Below are 22646 nucleotides of genomic sequence, written 5' to 3'. Positions count from 1 at the left end.
ATTTATTTTTCACTTATCATATCACTGCACATGTGGTTTGTTGTTTTTTCTGCACAGAGATGGAGGGTGAACGTTATTGGAGAACTGCTCTGTCGGGGGGAGTTGAGGTTCTGTGGCCTTTGGGTCTTTCGCCTCTCCCTATCCAAAGGAGTCTTACTTCAGGGGAGCCCTTCACAAAGTACTTGATGGACTGGATTTGGCTGGTCCCTAAGGAGTGGGGTCCACCTGCCTTCAGTCTAGGAGGATCATGGCATACCATGCTCCTGTCAGGAGACTGCACCCCAAGGGGGTTCAGGGTTAGAAGCCCTTCCCCTTTGGAGGTTTGCCAATTTTTTGTACCCTCTGTGCACTTTTTTGCTTATAGGAATTCAACAAAGCACGACACCATGGAGCTCCATAATAAAGAAAAAAACTCTGTTGGGTTCCGTCAACGAATGAAGTGTTGAGCAACAAACTGAGGTTACTGTGTGCTGTAAACACACTAAAATGTATTCTACATACATTTTTATGGACTGCTATTGCAATCAACAGGGCCCACAACACATATTGATGAACTAAAAAATGAAAAAGCACTATTTTGGCCAACGCAAGTCAAATCAGCTCACAGACTTTAATCACCACCATTAAGAGCATTAGCAAAGCTGTGTATATACACATACACTGCTCAAAAAAATTTAAACGAACACTTTTCAATCAGAGTTTAGCATCAAGTCAATTAAACTCCTGGGATATTGATCTGGTCAGTCATGTGGCAGAGGGGGTTGTTAATCAGTTTCAGCTGCTTTGGTGTTAATGAAATTAACAACAGGTGCACTAGATGGGCAACAATGAGACGACCCCCAAACAGGAAGAGTTTTACAGGTGGAGGCCGCTGACATTTTTTTCCCTATTCATCTTTTCTGACTGTATCTCACCAGTTTTGCATTTGGCTAGGGTCAATGTCACTACTGGTAGCATGAGGCGATACCTGGACCCTACAGAGGTTGCACAGACAGTCTAACTCCTCCAGGATGGCACATCAATACGTGCCATTGCCAGAAGGTTTACTGTGTCTCCCAGAACAGTCTCAAGAGCATGGAGGAGATTCCAGGAGACAGGCAGTTACTCTAGGAGGGCTGGATAGGGCCGTAGGAGATCCTTAACCCATCTGCAGGGCTGGTATCTGCTCCTTTATGCAAGGAGGAACAGGATGAGCACATGGGAATGATATACAATAATCTTTAGGCATATGCTGAGTGGTGATGTCCCTCTCAACAATCCCTTCTGGTGTGTCTGTGAGTGAATGCTTGCCTGCTGTTGTTGTAAAAAATAAAAATTTATGATAATTTATGGTTTTGAAAGGACTCTTGATTAATATAATTGTGTGATTTGTAATGATATATCATGGGTTTTTTTGTTTCATAATTTTAGATAAGTGCTAAATCCAATCTTCTGAAGAAGATGATTTCTCATCAATGAAACACATTGCGTTCGAGCTCAAATCTATGAAAAAGCTTTCACCAAACTTTATATACCTGTGAAGCAAATGATGGAATAATTATCTCATGAACCAATGTAACATAGTGGTTTCTGAGCGGCAATATTTACTATTGAAATCATTTTGACATATTGTTAATGAGATAGAATTCTCAATGGATTCCTACAGTGGCATTATTAATGTGTATCTCAATAAAAAGGTATCCAAGATTTTTAAATAGTTTACTTGTCTGACTCGTATAGTACCCATAAAGTCCCTATTGTGTATATTAAAAATTTTGTTTATAATGCTTATCTCAAAGAACGAAGGTTGCCTGGCATTATAATTGTCCTCAATGTATACAAAGCACGACTTCTCACCTGACTGGAGGCTGAAGAAAAGCTCCTCATTTTCAAGAAACTCCTGGACACAATCCAGCCTCGTGTTGATGCTTTCAAGGTCAGTAAGAGGCTCCAGGATATTTGCCCTGAGTCTGCGACTCCCTCCTGGTGTTTTAGTATTATTCAGTACCCCAAAAAGGCTATGATTATTCCTTGATGATGCAAGAAGAGAAAAATGACTTTTTCTCAACATTTTTTACATATTACATTTTTATTCAATAAAAAAAATAGTATAAAAAGGGAAAAGTACAAGAGAAGTCATACAAAGTGGCATCATAGTACATGTACATCATAGGCAGTGCAAACATGTCAACGGGAGTAATAATTAAAGGACATAACAGTCATATACTAAATATCTGCATTGTGAAAATGAGGTAAAAGGGGATATTGTAAATGGTAAAGCCTGACAGGAAGTCAAATAGTTGGTAAGGAATGGCATATGTTGTTCAAATTATGGGGTCACTACGAATTTCCAGAAAAGTAGAATCAAGCAGACCAACATATGTGTTGAAAAATAATTATGGTGAGGTACATGAGAAATGTGTATGTAGCATAGGGGGCCACTCCAGGGATTTCATGAATGTTCAAGTTGAAGAAAGGTCTGAGAAGTTGCGGATACCAGAGCAGAGAGGGATTTCACAACTAGAAGACGGAGAAAAACTCTAATAAGTGAGAGAAATCCCCTTATAGAAAATGTCTGAAATAAAAGATTTTCCCTCATGTTCCTGTAACACAGTGTTTCTCAACTCCAGTCCTCATGGACCCCCAACAGGTCATGTTTTCAGGATTTCCCTCAGATGAAACAGCTGTGGTAATTACTAAGGCAGTGAAACTGATCAAATCATCTGTGCAAAATAATGGAAATCCTGAAAACATGACCTGTTGGGGGTCCATGAGGACTGGAGTTGAGAAACACTGCTGTAACAAAACCAGAATTTTGGATTTCCCATCATTTTTAATTACCAGCAACTGTGATCAGCAGGACCAATCGATAAAGTGAATCTTCCCAGTGCAGACACAGACAGCAATAAATCTTGGCCAGAGCTCTAACCCTTTCTCATAATTTCCAAGATGTATGGCTTTATGAACACTTTAACCACTTGCCCTCCAGAGGATTTACCCCCTTTCCTGACCAGGCCATTTTTTGCATTACGGCGCTGCGTTACTTTAACTGACAATTGCACGGTCATGCAACGTCGCACCCAGATGACATTTATGTCCTTTTTTTTCCACGAATTGAGCTTTCTTTCGGTGGTATTTGATTGCCTGTGTGGTTTTTACTTTTTGCGCTATAAGCAAAAAAAAGACCGACAATTTTAAGAAAATAACAATATTGTGGACATTTTGCTATTAAACATGTCCTGTAAAACATTTTTTTAAAAATCTAATTTCGTCATAAATTTAAGCCAAAATGTATTCTGCTCCATGTCTTTGCTAAAAAAAAAATCCCAATACGTGTAAATTAATTGGTTTACATGAAAGTTATAGCATTTACAAATGGCGGTATAGAATATGTGATTTTTTTTTCCACTCGTAATGGCGACGATCAGCGACTTTTAGCGAGATTGTGGCAGACGTTCTGCAACTAGGGGGAACTAACTTGGTGTCACTGACATCCCCAGTGACACCAATACAGTGATCAGTGCTACAAAAACAGCACTGACACTGTACTAATGACACTGGGCAGGAAGGGGTTAATGTGAGGGGTGATCAAAGGGTTAACCATGTGTAGTGAGTGTTTTACTAGGGGATGTGTGCTTCACTGTAAGCACACTGACCGCTATGCGCCCGAGCCAACAGGGAGGAAGACTGTTTGTAAATGTCTTCCTCCCCATCGCTGATTGTCGGTAATCATCGGGTTGCCGGGACCCGGTGATTGACATCCGCGGCTGCGAATGGTGGCGCGGGTAGGGCGCATGCGTGGCTCGCGCGCGCCCCCCTACCCAGAAATGCAAAATCACATATATGTATATAAGTGATTTTGTGCACGCATGCCGCCATGTAGCAGTACGTCTGCTATACAATGGCGGGTAAGCAGTTAATTACTACCCACCCAGCCAATGTATATAAACAGCCAGACGGGCGCTCTCTAGTTCCAGGAGGATGTGCCCATATGTTCTACGGCTCACACACCTCGTGGGGTGCCCAGCAGCACAATCTATGGACACAGAAGATCACAGTTGTTGGTACCAAGACACTGTGATTTGCCCAGGTACCATGTGATCACTCTGAGCAATCACATATCCACTTGCAAACAACTATCATGAATGGAATCCATTCATGGTAGAATTGTTTATTACTGTGATCTCTGTGATTGGTCACAGTGATAACATGGTACAGGGCCAATCAAAGCTGCCCTGTTCCATGTTAAAGATGTGGCCAATTACAACAATCACAATAGCAAACAATGAATCATAAATGAAAGCCATTCATGACAGCCAACAATTGCTTTTACAGTGATCATCACTGTAATAAGTAATCATAGTGTAAAACAAAATCCAGATCACCCCCCCCAAAAAAAAATAAAAAAAAAATAAAAAATTAAAAAAAAAAACTGGTGCCAGTCAGTGTACCTAATTACCACCACACACTCACAGTTTCCTTAAACATTGCTGCTACATATAGGGTTTGCTTCTTGCTGCACAGGCTGTATATACAGTAGGGGTTGCTGTGCACTGCACAGGCTGTTTATAATTACTACTGCCCACCACACAGACTGCAAATAAGGGTTGCCATTCACAGGCTGCATACAAGAGTTGGCATGCACTGCACGAGCTGCATATAGGGACTGCAGAGAACTGTACAGGCTGCATATCAAGGTTGCCCTGCACTGCAAAGGCTTCATATAGAGGTTACTTTGCGGTGCACAGGATGGATACAGAGGCTGCTGCAAAATGCACATAGGAAGTGCTGTGCGCTGCACAATCTGTATAGAGGGGTTGCAGCAACCTTCAAAGGCTTCATATAAAGGGCTTCCATGCACTGCACAAGCTGCATATAGAGATTGCAGGGTCCTGCACAAGCTGCATATAGAGATTGCAGAGTAATACACAGGCTGCATACAGGGGTTGCCACAACCTGCAAAGGCTGCATATAATGGCTGCCATGCACTGCACAAGCTGCATATAGAGATTGCAGGGTCCTGCACAAGCTGCATATAGGGGTTGCTGCAACCTGCAAAGGCTGCATATAAAGGGATGCCGTGTAATAAACAAGCTGCATATAGACTGCATTGTACTTCACAAGCTTAACATAGGGGTTGCTCTGCACTAATAATCTTGCATATAATGGTTGCTGTGCAGTGCAGAGACTGCATGTAGGTGTTGCCACTTTGATTTTGGGTCCCTCCGTGTGGCTAGTGGTATCCCCGTACACGGGAGGAGTAGCACAATGTGTTTTGGGATATCATTGTCCATGATGTGTTACAGATATATCTTATTACTTTACAATTTTGTGTAAAAATATACAGTTTCACTTTCTTTCCTGCAATTACCTAAAACTTGTGGCAAAAAAATGACATTTTCCAAAGACTCACTATGCCTCTTAGAATAAATACCCTGGAGTTTTTTCTTTCCAAACTGGGGTTATTTTTTGGGTGTTTCCACTGTCCTGATGCTCCAGGACCTATAAAATGTGATTGGTAGTCAGGAAATTAGATCCGTAATTTCTGTGTAATTTATGCTTCTTAAAAACCAAAAGGTGCTCCTTCGATTTTGGGCCCCTCTGTGCATTTAGGCTGTGAAAAAGTCTCACACATGTGGTATCCCTATACTCAAGAGGAGTACCAAAATGCGTTTTGGAGTGTAATTATATGTATGCATATGCTGTGTGTGAGACATAACTTGTTAAAATAACAACGTAAAAAAAAAAAAAATTTTATCTAATTTCCACATTTTCCAAAACTTTTCCAAAGCATGTATAAGGGACTAAACATACAGTGGGTACATACGTGCCATGAAAACAGGGCATTTCCCCACAAGCCGAGCCTTATCACCTGCAAAGCAAACTAGGAAGGAACCTACCCTGATTTATGCCCAGGAGCCCAGCTACAACCTTAATACCCCTGCAATAAACCAAGGGCATAGCACGGTTGGTGAAATTTGCGCGCCTGCCTTTCATGTTACAAGGGAGAATTCATTTGTAGGCAGTTGGTGTCAGATGGGGCTATACTAGTAAAGACAATACAAATGGGGTGCCTATTGGAAGTCTTATCATTGACAACAATAGGGATAGGGAGCCAAAGGTGCTACCTTGCACAGGGCCCCATTCTTGCTTAATTTGTCTCTGCTCACAAGTAGTTTCTCCTTTCTAGATTACAAACATTTCCCAAGATGCATTGCCCAACATCACCCTACTTATACTTGGCCCTCTAATGACCTTGTACACCACTACTGACATGTCATGCTACATTACAATCAAACCATGGACAGTATGGTTGAATTTTTAAATGGTGTGTACCCACATATTAATCAAAACCATCTAACCATTTGATTGTTAGACCATCAAGATTACAGAATGCATACACACAGCTGTCAGCGCCATATAATCAAATCCTGCATATACAAACCATATTCAAACCTAGTATCTCTGTTATTCACCAAAAGTTCAAGGCTCTGTGCAGATGCAGAATCGATCATAGCGGTCTGCTCACTTCCTTGAAATCGGAACCTGACAGATTTGGGAGCGTAGACTGAATTCTGGATGAATTCAATGTATTTCAGCAAAGCAGCAACAGCAGCCAGGCAGTAATACCTATACATAAAAAAAAAGAATTGTTTAGAAGTACAAATTGTTCTTACTGTTACATTAAACATAATTTTCATATCTGCATTAGTCTATAACTAATGTTTCCTATGTAATGACACCTTATATAACCTTCTGTTTTCCTCTGCAGTAGGACACACCAGTGATGACCCCTCATGCCCTTTCTAATCATCACAGCTGGATACCCCTGAGTCCTCCTCACTGTTCTAATCTCTACAGCTGGATACCCGTGATGACCCCTCATCCCTGTAATGTTCTCTTTAGCTAAAGACTACCAATGACCTCTCATCCCTGGACTGTTCTCTGTAGCTAAAGATTAATGATCACCCCTCAGTCATAGATAAACTCTACTAATAAGCCATCATCCCTGTTCTGTTGTCTACAGCTGAGCATCAGTGACCCTCCATCCCTATACAGTTCTCTATAGCTAAATACTAGTGATGACCCCTTATCGCTGTGCTGTTCTCTATAGTTGGACTCTATTGGTATCCCCTCATGCCTATATTGTTCTCTATAGCTACAGACTAGAGATGATCCCTCATCCCTGTGCTGCTTTCTGTAACTTCTGACAAGAAATGACCCATCATTTTATCTTTGTCCTCTATAGTTAAAAGGATTCTAAAGGCAATTTAGAAAAAACATGTCATACTTACTTGGACCGTGCAGTAGTTTTGCACACAGCAGCCCCAATCCTCCTCTTCTGGGGTCCCCCACCAGCACTCCTGTCTCGTCCCCCCTGCTGAGTGACAGAGCAAGATGACTGTTCTGGGGGCACTCATGAGTGCTAACTTCCGAGCCAGCTCTGTGTGTCCCATAGACACACAGAGCCCCGCCGCCTGCTAACTGGCTGTGATTGACAGCAGCAGGAGCCAATGGCTCCAGCTGCTTCCTCTCTGTCTTGCAAGGAGAGAGAGATGAAAGACCCACTGTTCCCATGCACATCACTGGATCGAGATCAGGCTCAGGTAAGTATTTAGGGGGGCTGTAGGGAGAGCTGCATGCAGAAGGTGTTTTACCTTAAAGTATAACTAAAGGCAAACCTTTTTTTTGTTCTGAATAGAGTGGGGAGGGATTAGAACACCTCTTAGGTATTTATTGCTGTCCCCAGTAGGGAGATTCACCTTCTCTATTTGTCCTGTTTACCATTATCATCAAAAGTGGAAGTACAAGAAATCCCCCATTTTGACTTGTCCCCAGAACAGAAATATAGGGGAAATTTCCAATGGTCCCCAAGGAATTCCCTTAATTTGCAGAGATTTTCTCACTTCCTGCTTTGGCTATGGGACAGGAAGTGAAGGTAAATATCCCCAATAGGACTCAGATGGCAAAAAATAAACTGACAGGGGTTATAACCTTTCCTTACTCTATCCAAAATGGAAAAAAAAAAAAGTTTTGCCTACAGTTCTACTTTAATGCATAGAATGCATTAAAGGTAAAAAAACATTTGCCTTTAGAACCATTTTAAACTCTACGAATGATAACCTGTACAGTTCTCTGTAGCTACAGACTAGTGATGACCCCTAATCTCTGTGCTGTTCTCCATAGCTGGACTCTAATGGTGACCCCTTATCCCTATAATCTTCATTTGTTAGACTCCAGTGATTTTTCCCCTGTCACTTTCTCTATAGATACCGGAGATGACCCCAATCCTTGTGCTAGCAACAACCATATATTCCTGTACTATTCTTTAAAGCCTGACAATCCTGTGCTTTTCTCTACTGCTGGACACTTTTGATAGCCCCTTATCTATCTGTTGTTTTACACAGCTGGACAATGCATTTACAAAGATGGAAAATACTGATTCTTTGTGTGAAACAAGACTTCAGCAACCAAAAGAGTACAGATTAACGACAGGTGGATTCTGGCTATTAAGGGTTACTGCACAAAGAGCATGTCTGCATTCTAACAGCAATGGTTTAAAAAGTTGAAAAGTCATTTTGTACAAATGCAATATTTAAGAGGTTTACTTTAATATATTTCATCATACTTAGATTTAACTTCCATCTGCACTGTGCTAAATTCCGGAGCACATAGTTGTTCAATGTATTCCAAACCTTTAGTTTCATTGAAATATTTCCTCTGTACAGTTGTAAAAGATATACCCTAAAAGCCAATAAATATATGTTATTAAAGCTAAAACAAGTAAATAGATTATACAATGGTTATACGCTGTACTGTAGCTTTGATGTATTTCGGTGGAAATACTACCAGCATGTCTTTGGAGGAACAGTGGGTTAAGATACAAGTAATGGGCAGGGTAGCATTTGGCATGGGACAGTGATGATTCCACTTTGAAGTTTTCTGGGTCCGATAAGTTAAAGTGGTTGTAAATTCTGAAATTAAAAATTAACAAAATACATCCTTCTAGTGTGTACTTGCCTCAATCTAAAGCACCTAGTGTGATTTCTGCCTCCTCTTGTCATTTTAGTAACTTCTGACAGGATACCAGACAATCCCAGGAGACAGCAGTCCCCCCTTCCCCAAAACACACACACCTCCAGCACATAGCAGGTGATTGACAGCATCAGCTGCGCATGTTTCCTTATAAGACTGTGTAGAGAGGAGTGTGTTCATTCCCTTCCCTCAGATTCCAGGTGACACTCAGCTATATGCTCTATGTCATGCTGTGTGGGATGCCAGATCCTCATGTCTTGCCTTATGAGGCTCAGAAATGCTGTGTAAATTCTGGCCTTTGAACTGATATAGAGGAGAGAAGGCGGCAGATAAACTGGTACAACTTATGTAGGATTTGTTTCATCTCTGTGTACCACCTGAGGCCAGTCACTTCACTGGGTATATGTAAGGGTTTACAACCACTTCAAGTTTAGAATTTTAGTGAGTTAAGGTTAGTGTTAGCAGTTGTCTTAAAGTTAGACTTAAGGTTAACACCCCGGTCACACCAGGTGTGACTTGCCATGTGATTTGCCATGCCATGCAAGTTGCAAATCGCATGGGAAGAAACACCCTATTGTCTGCAATTAAAACTCTCATATCAGTGCAATTACGACGTGGTCGGAGCAGTACCAATTTCTAAAGTAGTTTGTGTACTACTTCAGGTGCGACTTGCATAGACATCTGTCTTGCAAGCCGCAGATGTCTTGCAAGTTGCACTTTAAGTCGGAATGCGATCCGACTTTGCAATCGTGCGACTTCACTGGAAATCTCACGATTTCAAAGTCCGATCGGTGTGACTGGGGTGTTAAGACTTCATTGGTTACGTATTAGGCTCTGTTTAGGGGTTAGTGTTAATGGTTAATTTTAAGTTAGGTTAAGGGTGGAGTAGTGTTAAAAAGGAATTGAAGTTTTTAAAGTAAATTAAAATTTTAGTCAAGTAAAGAGTAGGGAAACGTTAAAATTATTGTTTTTTTGTGTTCTGTGCTTCAATGGGGGAAAATTACCTTCTTTTCCTGTCCTGTAAACAAGGCACGAAGAAGAAATCTCTTTAAAATAAGAGGAAATAAACTCTTAGACAGTTTTTCCTCTATTCCAGATCCAGCGACAGCTCAAAATGTATTATTTTTTTCTTTAGTTATTTTTTTCATTTAGTTCTGGTAACATTGGTCATCAATATATATAGAGAGGGTAAGTCTACCCAGCTGAGACACAAACAGCAATAAAACCTGATAGAGGTTCTAACCTTTCCCCTATTTTAACCAAAACTAAAAAGTAAGTTTTGGCTTTGAATACACTTAGGCTGAATTCACACATCCACACTGCTTTAACGCGCATGTGTTCATGCAAAGCAATGGTGTGACTGAGCACCTAAAAAAGGAGAAGATAAATATTAATATTAGGGTTTACATTATGTTTTAGGGTCCAGGTGAGGGGAGAATTAAACCCTAAGTTTTGCCAAAATGTTTTTATTTTTTAAATCAGCACAAGGAATCTTACAGTCAATGAGAAGTGTCTCTTGTGCTGCTGGCTGAGGTTTTAGTGCCAACTATGCCCTTTCCACCCCATCCACCATTCACAGAAGCTGTACTATAGCTTCCATGAGGTAAGCTGGGTCTTGGGAGGTGTTATACAAATATCAAAATGCCTTAGGGTCCTGTCACATGGGATGGACCCGTTTAGCGGATCCACTTACTCAGCGGGGGATCTCTCCACTGAGCAAGCGGATGACAGCTCTGTGTCTGCTCCGCTACTGCAGAGCAGAAACAGAGCTGCTCACTCTCCCCAATGGGCGGTCGGATGAAAATGGACTGCCTGTCCGTTTTAATCCTACCCGAGCCGATGGACGGAAGGGGAATCGGATCCCCATCCATCCCTTTTTTGGTGGAACAGATCAGATTGGACGTCGGAAGGTGTAAACAGACACATGTCCATTTACACCCTGCCACTCTATAGAGGAGAATGGAGGTTCCGATTGGGTCTGCCTGAAAAACGGGCAGGCAGACCCGATAGGAACATCCGTGTGACAGAACCCTATATGGGTGGATGCAAGTCTGTAGAAGTGTTTTTTCCTAGGAAGGCTGCATTTGCAAGCAGACTGTCATAAGCAATACGCACATGTGATGCTGAGCCTCCATGATTGAAATAACTGAATTACAATTAATGAAACAGGTGAGCCAGAAGAAACTCACAGTGTGCAGGTAAATCAGAGTAAGTGATGCTAGTACAGGAGAGGAAGCTGTACAACTGTGCAAGACTGAGGGAAGGCTGGAGTTCAGTTTGATAACTCAGCAAATGCAGAACTGATGGTATTGTAGAAACATCTATAAATTTGTACCTTAAAATTTTCAGTGATCAGACGGTACAGTTCTGTTGTATTGCCACCTTCACAGGCCGTGTTTGACATCAATATTTCTTTTGGTGCTAGAATCTGAAGTCTTGTTATAACCTAGAATATATTAACCCATTAAGTCTGGCCAAATATGCATGGATTTAATAGCTGCATTTTCTGTGTAACATTCTTGCTTTAAGACAAACATGCAGCAGAACTGATGCTCAAAAATTGTTCATCTGAACACAAAACATATACTGAACGCACAGAGATGTTTCTCATTTGAATTTCTCATTCCTTGAATGTACACAAAGCAAACATTCTGTTACCTTGACATATGTTGAGCTGTCTGCAAACTGAGACAAGACAACATCGGGGTTTCTCAGATCCAAACTAGCCATTCCTATTTCTCCACTGGCAAGTCCTCTTCCTTCTGCTACCGCTACAATGACAGAGGCTGTAGACTGATCCGTAGACTGAGCGGATGTAGATGATGTTGTCACTGGAGTACAGAGATTAGTAATAAATATATTATTATTATACAGGATTTATATAGCGCCAACAGTTTGCGCAGCGCTTTACAATATTAGGGAGACAGTACAATTACAATACATTTCAGTACAGAAGGAATAGGAGGGCCCGGCTCGTGGAGCTTACAATCTGAAGGAAGGGGGAGGTGATACAAAAGATGATAGCTGCGGGGGATGATCTGGCGGAGGTGATTCAAGTACAGTTATTAGGTGGAGGTGGGGTAGGCTTCCCTGAAGAAGTGAGTTTTCAAAGATCGCCTAAAGGCAGACAGGGTGGGGGCTGACGGGACATGCTGTGGTAGGGAGTTCCAGAGGATGGGAGAGGCTCTGGAGAAGTCCTGGAGGCGAGTGTGGGAGGAGGTGATGGGGGAGCTAGAGAGGAGGATATCACGGGAGGAGCGGAGTGGGCGATTTGGGCGGTATCTGTGGATGAGGTTGGTGATGTACCTAGGGGCAGTGTTGTGGATGGCTTTGTAAGCTGTGGTTAGTATTTTGAATTTTAGACGTTGGGTTAGTGGAAGCTAGTGGAGGGATTGGCAGAGGGGGGCAGCAGTCGTTGATCGGTTGGTAAGGTGTATGAGTCTAGCAGCAGCATTCATAATAGACTGAAGGAGGGATAGTCTGTGTAACGGTAGACCAGTGAGGAGGAAGTTGTGGTAATTGAGGCGGGATATAACCAAGGCGTGGATAAGTTGCTTTGTGGTGTCATTGGTCAGGAAGGGGCGGATTTTGGAAATGTTCTGGAGGTTGGGCGGTATCTGTGGATGAGGTTGGTGATGTAGCTAGGGGCAGTGTTGTGGATGGCTTTGTAAGCTGTGGTTAGTATTTTGAATTTTATACGGGGTGGCAGAATAAGCACTGTGCTTGAATCAGCAGATAAGTCAGTAAACCCAGATAACATGCCATAGACCATACAGCCCCCATTATATACAGTATGTTCCCAATGGGCATCAGAAGTCACCCTGTATAAGCTCTGGGTCACTCAAGTTGACACTTATACTGGGACTTCGCACATTTAACAGCACTGCTGCTTGCTGATTGGCCTGTCACATGGAACAAGTCGCATGCTTCTTTACACGCAAACATAATTAAAACAGAGCTTCACTCAAAAGGGGAAGTTCTGAATGTTTGCATCCTCCCTTCCCTTTAGCAATTGGCACTTTTTTGGAGGGGGGGAGGGAGCGGGTACCTATTATTGACAGGTACCCATTCCCACGTCTGGTCAGTTCACTGAGGCGATCTGAGCAGAAGCGTGCACCCCCTTCCCCTCAGCCTTTTGGGAAAGAAGACTGTGGGACCATTCACAAAGCACAGTGTGGCTTGCATCTGAGCTAAGATGCTGTCGCCTGGACCTGAACCCGACTGAAGAATCAGCTTGAGTGAGAACAATGATGAATCCTCTATATTAAAAGTCAACAGCTACAGTATTTGTTTTTTTTTGGGGGGGGGGGGGGACTGAAGGAAACAGTGTGGAAGTGAAGGAATGGTGAGTATGATCTGCTGGGTAAAACCAGGTTTGCTTTATGGTGCATTCACACTTCTAAATGCACCCACACTGCGATTAGATGTGCATGCAGTCTGCATCCAGGGCTGATCACTTACATGTGATTGCTACATCATGAAGGCATGCATGTGGCCATGATTAGATGCGACAGATAATTCCTTTCAAAGGGGCTGCCTCTCATAATTGCAGGGAACCCTCACTGGAGCTCTCGCAGCTGATTGCAGACAGGGTGCACTAGCAATTGTGAATGCACCCTAAAAAGGAAATTGTCAGCTTTTTCTTGTTATCTCTGATGATATTAACCACTTGCCGTCCGCCTGCTGTTTATAAACGGCAGGGTGGTGGCACTCCAGGGGCGGGTTGCCGTTCATAAACGGCACCCGCCATTTCTAGCTGTGCGCGCTCCCTGGGAGTGCGCACCACCGCGATCCGATGCCCGATGTGTCCTCTGGACACAGTGAAACACCGATCGTCAGACGGGCCCTCTGTACGAGGTCCCGATCATGTGATCACTGATAGGCCAATCAGTGATCACATGCAAAGTAGTAAGCAAGATGTCACTTGTGACATCATTGCTTACTACGTGTGAAATCTGTGAATGATCACAGAGGTCAAATGGTACAAAGCTATTCACAGCAGCCTTGTACCATGTGACAAGTTGTGACCAATCACAGCTCACTCAGTAGTTCTCAATGGCTGCAAGAATGCAGACAGAGAGAAAGAGAAAATGATTGCTTTTACATCCTATATGGGTGTAAAAGCAATCACTGTAAAAAAAAAATCTTCATCACCCCCCACAAGTAGTACAGTGTCACCATGGTGACACTGTACTGCTAGGGTGACAGTATGTAAAAAAAAACAAAAAAAACAAAAACACAAATAATATAAAAAAAATAAAAAATGTTTAAAAATTATAATTTTGGGTTATAAACTAAATTGGCTTATTTTTTTTTTTACTAAAAAGATAACGGAATAAATTTCGGCCAAGATCTATGATGAAAGATTATTTATTTGCAAAATTTTATAAGAAAAACACTTTTTTTAAAAATTTTTGGACATTTTAATTTACATAGCAAAAAAAATAAAAATCCCAGCGGTGAATAAATACCGCCAAAATAAAGCTTTATCTGTCTCAAAAAAATGGTAAAAAATTCATATGGGTGCAGTGTTGCATGACCGCGCAATTGGCATTCAAAGTGTGATAGCGCTGAAAACTGCCCTGGACAGGAAGGGGGTAAAAGTGTCTGGACAGGAAGTGGTTAAAGCAGAACTAAACTCACTCAAATCACAATTTATTAATCAAGGTGCACACACAGGGAAAAATAATAGATCCCTGCATCCACACAAGTGAGGTGGAAGCAGGGATCTCCCCCGCTGTTCTATTGTATTTTGACAGTAAGGACTGTCAGAATACGCTGATTAGCGATTGGCTGCAGCGGCTGATCAACTGCTGGTTTTCCAGCAGGACTGTTTGACAGAAGCTGATCTAAAGACTGACTTCTGTTGAACAGACAATGGTGCGCATACTGAAATTCATCTGGTTGTTGCTAAATCGGCCAAATTTCGATGTGTGTGCCCCTCTTCCTCCTACACAGAACCATCCGGTTCCCAGTCTAACCTGCTACCTCCTGATATTTCTATGTCACATCTAACCCAGGAGGCAGTGGGTTACTAACTTTGTGGAGCACGTGCAGTGGGCTTGGAAATCCACAGCTCATGTGCAGATGTGCTGCTGATCTCTTCCAGCTCTCAAATGCCTGGAAGAAACCAGCATTGCATCTGTCCACATGCAGATTTTTTACATGGTGTTGCGGTAGAGGGTGGAGAGATGTAATTCAGGAGCGGTTTTCCATTTCTTCCTGTTCTGGTGACAGGGAGAGGAACTTACCCCAGTGGGCACACGGACAGCAATAAATACTTAACAGAGTTCGAATGTTAACCCTGTCAATGTATTTTGCTTTTTTTTTTTTAAACCTTTTGTGTTTTATTTATTATTTCTTTATATTATGTACTATTGTAAAAGTTGTTTCTATTTACAGTTCTATATTATATATTTTCATAGGGACAGTTATATTTATTTAACACAAAGGCAGTTTTTGCTTCCTGTTTATTAGTGTTGTACTACCAATGGAATCTCAGGCTGGATAAGGACTCATGCACAAGGCGTATAAAGCACTGCAATGTGCACAGTATTATACCTGTAAATGTTTGTTAGAATGTTTACATGTGGAACGCATAAATGGCCCTTGTTCTGCATTTAAAAGGACTGCTGGCCTTCAGTCATGCTCTACCTGCCCTGCAGCCTACACTTTATTACAACATCTTTCCCCTGCCTCTGGATTAATTATTCAGAAGTGGCGCAAAATCACTTCATTTTCATGTCATTCGATAAGCAACGGAAGAGTTGCAGAATGACCTCTGCACCAGTCATTCAGTGGGAAGTGGCGGTGGCACAGGATGACCTCAGTTTCAATCATTATTATTATTATTATTACTACGAGTTTATATAGCGCCAAAGGGTTTGCTCAGCGCTGTACAATAGGGGGGACAATACATGGCACAGTACAACAACAACAAACAATGTACGAGGGGTAAGAGGGCCCTACTCTTACGAGCTTACAATCTAGGAGGGAGGGGGTAAAGGTACAGTAGGAAGTGGCTGAGGGGGATGAAGTGGTGGGAGGAATGAGGGAGGATGGCCAGTGGTTCTTAACCTGGGTTCGATCGAACCCCAGGGGTTCAGTGAGTCAGTCTCGCGGGTTCGGCAGAGGTGAAGACCCACACCTGACTCATATGATTCGTGCAGTAAATATTCATTATTATGTTTTTGTTTTTGTGTGAAAATCATGTTTTAATGGTTTTGTTCTTAACGGTTTTGTTCATTTTGTGCACCTATGTATAAATATATACCTATGTTTTGAATTTTAAAAATCATATTTTATTTTTCCAATTAAGAAAGGTTCGGTGAATGCGCATATGAAACTGGTGGGGTTCAGTACCTCCAACAAGGTTAAGAACCACTGCTATAGGCCGAGGTATGCCTGTGCTGCTCCTGACAGAGGAATGAAGCAGCAGGCAGAAATGACACTTAGTGCTCTGGATTGAGAAAAGTACACACTATAGATGGATATGCTTTGTTCATATTTCATTTCTGAGGCGAACAACCACGTTAAGTCATTCTGAATGAATGACCTTTATGTACACATTTCAGCTCTATATGAACATAGTGTCTAGGTCCATATGGAGCCGAGATGCACCACAGACCATTTTTTATGTAAGACCTTGCTGACAACTTTCTGCCAGTAAGGTCCTGTGTACATTTCTGCACCCCTGTATACGAGCTCCTATTCTGTTAAAGCTGACTGTACAAAGAGCCATTTTTTTATAATATCTCAAAAAGATTATACTGTATATTTTAACTGGAATGATTATACACGTACAAAGACAAGGTATATTGTACAATAGCTTCAAGATGCTCATTCAATTGTAGGATGCTCAGTCACTGGTTCCAGTCATATGCCTCTCTGAGTATTGCTGGAAATACATGACATTGTGGAAACTGTGCTGGTAATGGTCACTTGTATTAATGAAACCTTACTGCATGCACAGATTTAGCCCTGGGGCCGCCTTGAGCCTCACTGTGCATAATGGCAGCTAGAATTAGGTCAGGGTATATCCAGGGGCCGACTGTGTGTGTATACAAATTATAACAATCAGCTCAGTGAAAAATTAGACGAAAGTTGGAAACAGAGCAAGATGACTGAAACAATGGAAAAAAAAATATTAAAAATATAAAAAAAAAACCAAAATAATAAAGGGAGCTTATTCTGACATGGGGGGGGGGGGGGTGCTTTAAAGGGACATAAACTCTTTTCTCTTAACCGTTAAAGGACCGCCCTATAGCAGATATACTACTACAGGGTGGCACCTGGGCGCAAAATCACGTATATATACGGGTCCCGCGGCCGCGGATGTCAATCACTGGGTTCCGGCGGGTAATTACCCGCCGGCGCCTGGTGATTACCGAGCATCTCTGACGGGGAGGAAGATTGTTTTGTTTACAATCTTCCTCCCTGTCAGCTCGAGCACACTGCTCGGGATGGCTGTGCACAGTACAGACATTTCCGATCATTGTGCTTACAGTGAGGAACACACCCCCCCAGTAAAACACACACAGCACACAGTTAACTGTTTGAATGACCATCAAATTAACCCCTTTCTGCCCAGTGCCATTAGTACGGTGTCAGTGCTGTTTTTTAGCACTAATTACTGTATTGGTGTCACTGGAGATGTCAGTGACACCAATTCTGTTCCCCCCCCCGTGTCAGAATGTCCACCGCAGTCCCGCTAAAAGTCGCTGATCGCTGCCATTACTAGTAGAAAAAAAAATCCCATTATCTATACCGCCATATATAACTTTGATTTTTTTTTTATCTTTTACTGGACATGTTTAACCTCCCTAGCGGTATGATTATTTCAGATTTTTGGTGCTGAAAGCGGTACCATTATTTTGCATGGAAATATGTAGTTTTTTTATTGTAGGCTGTAATTTTTAGGAATAACTCACTGAAATCTGTCCCAACAAGAGTCTAGTAAACATCCCAGGTATGATAAAACTTGAAACACAAAATCATAAATTATAATTTAATAAATAATCATAAAAAATAATAATATAATAATAATACATTTAATTCAATAATATAATCAAACCAAAAACACTGAAATTTGAAATAGAGCGCCAAGTTCGCACATCGCTGAGCAAAGTCGCAAAATCGTTTTCAGTGTCTGATGACGAATTTCCCCCACGAATCATTATCACTCAATTCTGCAAGTAGTTCTGATTTACTATCGCTGTTCTTTAGCTGATCTAAACCCGCTTTTGACCTAAAGGGACACTTTTTGGACTTTTCTCAGTTTTCAGGCAGAAAGAACAGACAAAATGCAGGCAGGGCACAGAACAAAGCACTAGGGACAAAATGTATGTGAAATGGGTTGAAACAGCAATGTTTTGCCATGTAAAATTTGTTTGGAAAAAAATGACATTTTTTAAAATTTTCAAATTTCCCGCCGCCAGCGACGCCCGTACGTCCCGACGTCACAGGGACCGGAACACAGAAGCCGGATGCCGGCATCGGCCGGAGGAGATGGCCGGGGACGCTGCAGGGGACACATCGTGGGAGCGAAGGACAAGGTAAGCTCTGCAGGGACTCCCTATGCAGAGCCGCATGGTAAGCCCGAGTGTAGCTCGGGGTTACCGCTTTTGGTACTGACATTTTACCCCGAGCTACACTCGGGAATACCGCTATGGAGGTTAACAGCAAAAAGTCCAAAATATTTTTTTTTCTCAAAATTGTTGGGTTTTTTTGCTTATGGCGCAAAAAATAAAACACTCAGAGGCAATAAAATACCACCGAAAGAAAGCTCAATTTGTGGGAAAAAGAGGACATAAATTTCATTTGGGTGCAGCGTTGCATGACCACGCAATTGTCAGTTAAAATAGCACAGCACCGTAACGAAAAAAAATGGCCTGGTCAGGAAGGGGGGGAAATCCTCAGGAGGGCAAGTAGTTAAACCATGTGTAAAAAATGTAATACCTGGATAGCCTGTAACAGGAGTCTGGATTTTAGACTTTGTGAAGGGTCCTCCTGTTGATCTTCCACAAGTGGAAGCGCTGGAATCCTTCCTGCAAGAACTCGAGACTGAAGTAACATGAATGGCACTTGTATTTTCTGCAACAGAACTTTTGTCCGCAAAATAGGATTCTATAAATTAAAAAATGGAAAAAAACTTTTCAAAGGATGACATTTCTCTTATTATTTCTGTATCTCATAGATGCCTCACTGGTACTTACAGGGTAACTCCAATTTCATAAAAAAAATAGCAAATAAAAAAAATAATTATAGTGTATACAATAGCAACACAAGTCATATTGTAATTGAATGTTATTAGAAATGACTTTTCCATTTCAATCTGCAGCACTGTAATTTTCTGTAAAATACAAAAAGGCAACCTACAGCCCTTCTATACACAGATGATATATGAAACACCCCCCTGCCCCCCAAAATATCATTTCATGCTTGTGTGATTGGTTCACTGATTTTCCCATAAGTCTGCACTAAGATACAGCACTCCCTGCAACAAAAATGTCATTTGTGGGGAGGTACTCCCAAAGGGAAATCACATCTAAAGGGATGCAGACCCTGCCCCTTTCTTCATTAGAGCCCTGCAGGTGGAGCAGCTAACTGATAATTATAAAATGACTCCCATACAGATTCACTCCGCACATGGACACAGACAAACAAACAGCTATTCCTTCAGAATAACAAAAGGTAGGAATCTGCAACAGAGTTTGTTAAAGTCCTTGCAGTGGACATAGATCACACAGAGGGGTAGGGTTTTTTTTTCTCAGCGGAAGTGGAGTTGCTTTTTACTTTTTAAAATAGAAGGCTCTAAAAAAAACAGTCATATTAACCTAGATGGCTGCAGCACTGATACCAGCTGCAACTGTTGTCCCTTGCTTCTAAGACTGAGAACCAAGCGATAAAACCGCTGATCACTCAGTTCTCAGTCTTCAGTGTGCAGAGAGCCGGAGACTGTAAGTAACCAGCTCTCTGCTCTGCCCCTCCAGCACTTACTGGAGCACCAGGCTGAAGAGAGGCTGGCTATGGCTCTCAGCGGCTTGCTGAGGGGCTGAGCCAGCTGGCAGTCCAGGCATCTGGGTGGATACCGGCTGTAAAGTCGGGATCTTTCTCAAGCTTGGACCGGCTAAGTGATGTCTGCTTTGATTATACTTCTCCTTTAAAGATGTACCCCAGTGATGACCTCTCATCTCTATATCGGACCATTATGGTGATCCCACGTCTCTAAAGCTGGACACCAGCGATTTCCCTCATCTTTATAGCTGGATACCAGTGATGACCCCTCATCTCAAGAGCTGGACATTATAACTGGATATCGTAGTAACCTCACATTTCTATAGCTGGATACCAGTGATTTCCTCTCAACAGCTGAACATCATGGTGACCCCTCATCTCTATAGAAGACATCATAGTGACCCCTCATCTCTAAAGAAGACATCACGGTGACCCCTCGTCTCTATAGATGACATCACGGTGACCCCACATCTCTATTAATGACATCACGGTGACCCCTCATCTCTATAAATGACATTATGGCGACCCCTCATCTCTATAGAGGACATCATGGTGACCCCACATCCCTGTAGAGGACATCGCGGTGACCCCACATCTCTGTAGAGGACATCGCGGTGACCCCACATCTCTGTAGAGGACATCGCGGTGACCCCTCATCTCTGTAGAGGACATCGCGGTGACCCCTCATCTCTGTAGAGGACATCGCGGTGACCCCTCATCTCTGTAGAGGACATCGCGGTGACCCCTCATCTCTGTAGAGGACATCGCGGTGACCCCTCATCTCTGTAGAGGACATCGCGGTGACCCCTCATCTCTATAAAGGACATCATGGTGACCCCTCATCTTATTAGAAGACATCATGGTGATCCTACATCTCTATAGATGACATAGTGGTGACCCCTCATCTCTATAGAGGACAACGCGGTGATCCCTCATCTCTATAGAGAATATCGTGGTGATCCCACATCTCTATAGATGACATCGGGGTGATCCTACATCTCTATAGAGGACATCGTGGTGACCCCACACCTCTATAGAGGACATCGTGGTGACCCCACACCTCTATAGAGGACATCGTGGTGACCCCTCATCTCTATAGATGACATCGTGATGACCCCTCATTTCTATAGAGGACATCGTGGTGACCCCACATCTCTATAGATGACATTGTGGTGACCCCACATCTCTATAGATGACATCGTGGTGACCCCACATCTCTATAGATGACATCGTGGTGACCCCACATCTCTATAGATGAAATCATGGTGACCCCACATCTCTATAGAGGACATCATGGTGACCCCTCATCTCTATAGAGGACATCGTGGTGACCCTTCATCTCTACAGAGGACATTGTGGTGACCCTTCATCTATATAGAGGACATCATGGGGACCCAACATCTTTAAAAAAAGGACATCGCGGGGACCCCTCATCTCTGTAGAGGACATCCCGGTGACCCCTCATCTCTGTAGAGGACATCGCGGTGACCCCACATCCCTGTAGAGGACATCCCGGTGACCCCTCATCTCTGTAGAGGACATCGCGGTGACCCCACATCCCTGTAGAGCACATCGCGGTGACCCCACATCTCTGTAGAGCACATCGCGGTGACCCCACATCCCTGTAGAGGACATCGCGGTGACCCCTCATCTCTGTAGAGGACATCGCGGTGACCCCTCATCTCTGTAGAGGACATCGCGGTGACCCCTCATCTCAGTAGAGGACATCGCGGTGACCCCTCATCTCTGTAGAGGACATCGCGGTGACCCCTCATCTCAGTAGAGGACATCGCGGTGACCCCACATCCCTGTAGAGGACATCGCGGTGACCCCACATTTCTGTAGAGGACATCGCGGTGACCCCACATCCCTGTAGAGGACATCGCGGTGACCCCACATCCCTGTAGAGGACATCGCGGTGACCCCACATTTCTGTAGAGGACATCGCGGTGACCCCACATCCCTGTAGAGGACATCGCGGTGACCCCACATCCCTGTAGAGGACATCGCGGTGACCCTTCATCCCTGTAGAGGACATCGCGGTGACCCCTCATCTCTGTAGAGGACATCGCGGTGACCCCTCATCTCTGTAGAGGACATCGTGGTGACCCCTCATCTCTGTAGAGGACATCGCGGTGACCCCTCATCTCTATAAAAGACATCACGGTGACCCCACATCTCTATAGAGGACATTGTGGTGACCCGGCAGTCTCTCACCTCTGGTCTGCTCTCCACTGTTGCTGGCCCCTGTGGTGGGTGTTCTGTGGGGCCCAGGGGTGGGGCTCTGGTCTCCCGGCTCTGTGTGGGGCCCTAGAGGCGATGGGGCCCTCAGGAGCCCAAATGGAGGCGGAGTTTCCCGGCCAGAGTAGCAGGAAGAGCCCGAACTCTCCGGCACCGCCCACCTGCGGCACAGAACGCCCGCTCTGGGGTGTGGCGTACCGGAAACACCCGCTCTGGGGTGTGAAGAACCCGCTGTACGGAGCGGAGTATTCCAGACACCCCCTGCAGGCTGTGGAGTCACAAACACACCCGATATGGGGCTCGGGGCGCTTTGTGCAGCACACCGGGAACCCGCCTGATTGCTTCTTAACGTGTCACAGAAACCCGCAACCAGA

At 43.3% G+C, this 22646-nt stretch overlaps 1 protein-coding gene across 1 annotated transcript in view; it reads right to left on the bottom strand.

The window, feature by feature from the left end:
- The window catches only part of MSH4 (mutS homolog 4), a 77386-nt gene extending 56652 nt beyond the window's left edge, over window positions 1–20734 (bottom strand). The window contains exons 1-7 of the mRNA XM_089692210.1: window positions 20620–20734; window positions 18973–19140; window positions 11674–11846; window positions 11351–11461; window positions 8609–8724; window positions 6436–6609; window positions 1837–2009 (exon numbers count right to left, since the gene is read on the bottom strand). Coding sequence (XP_089548336.1) covers window positions 1837–2009; window positions 6436–6609; window positions 8609–8724; window positions 11351–11461; window positions 11674–11846; window positions 18973–19140; window positions 20620–20734 — 1030 coding nt within the window. The remainder of the gene's footprint in view (window positions 1–1836; window positions 2010–6435; window positions 6610–8608; window positions 8725–11350; window positions 11462–11673; window positions 11847–18972; window positions 19141–20619) is intronic.
- Window positions 20735–22646: the final 1912 nt, after the last annotated feature.

The sequence above is a fragment of the Staurois parvus genome, unplaced genomic scaffold, assembly GCF_062004578.1.
Source record: "Staurois parvus isolate SC_StPar_1 unplaced genomic scaffold, SC_StPar_1.0 ptg000578l, whole genome shotgun sequence".
Taxonomy (NCBI): domain Eukaryota; kingdom Metazoa; phylum Chordata; class Amphibia; order Anura; family Ranidae; genus Staurois; species Staurois parvus.
Note: the sequence above shows the minus strand (reverse complement) of the source record. Positions and strands in the feature narration are given on the sequence as shown.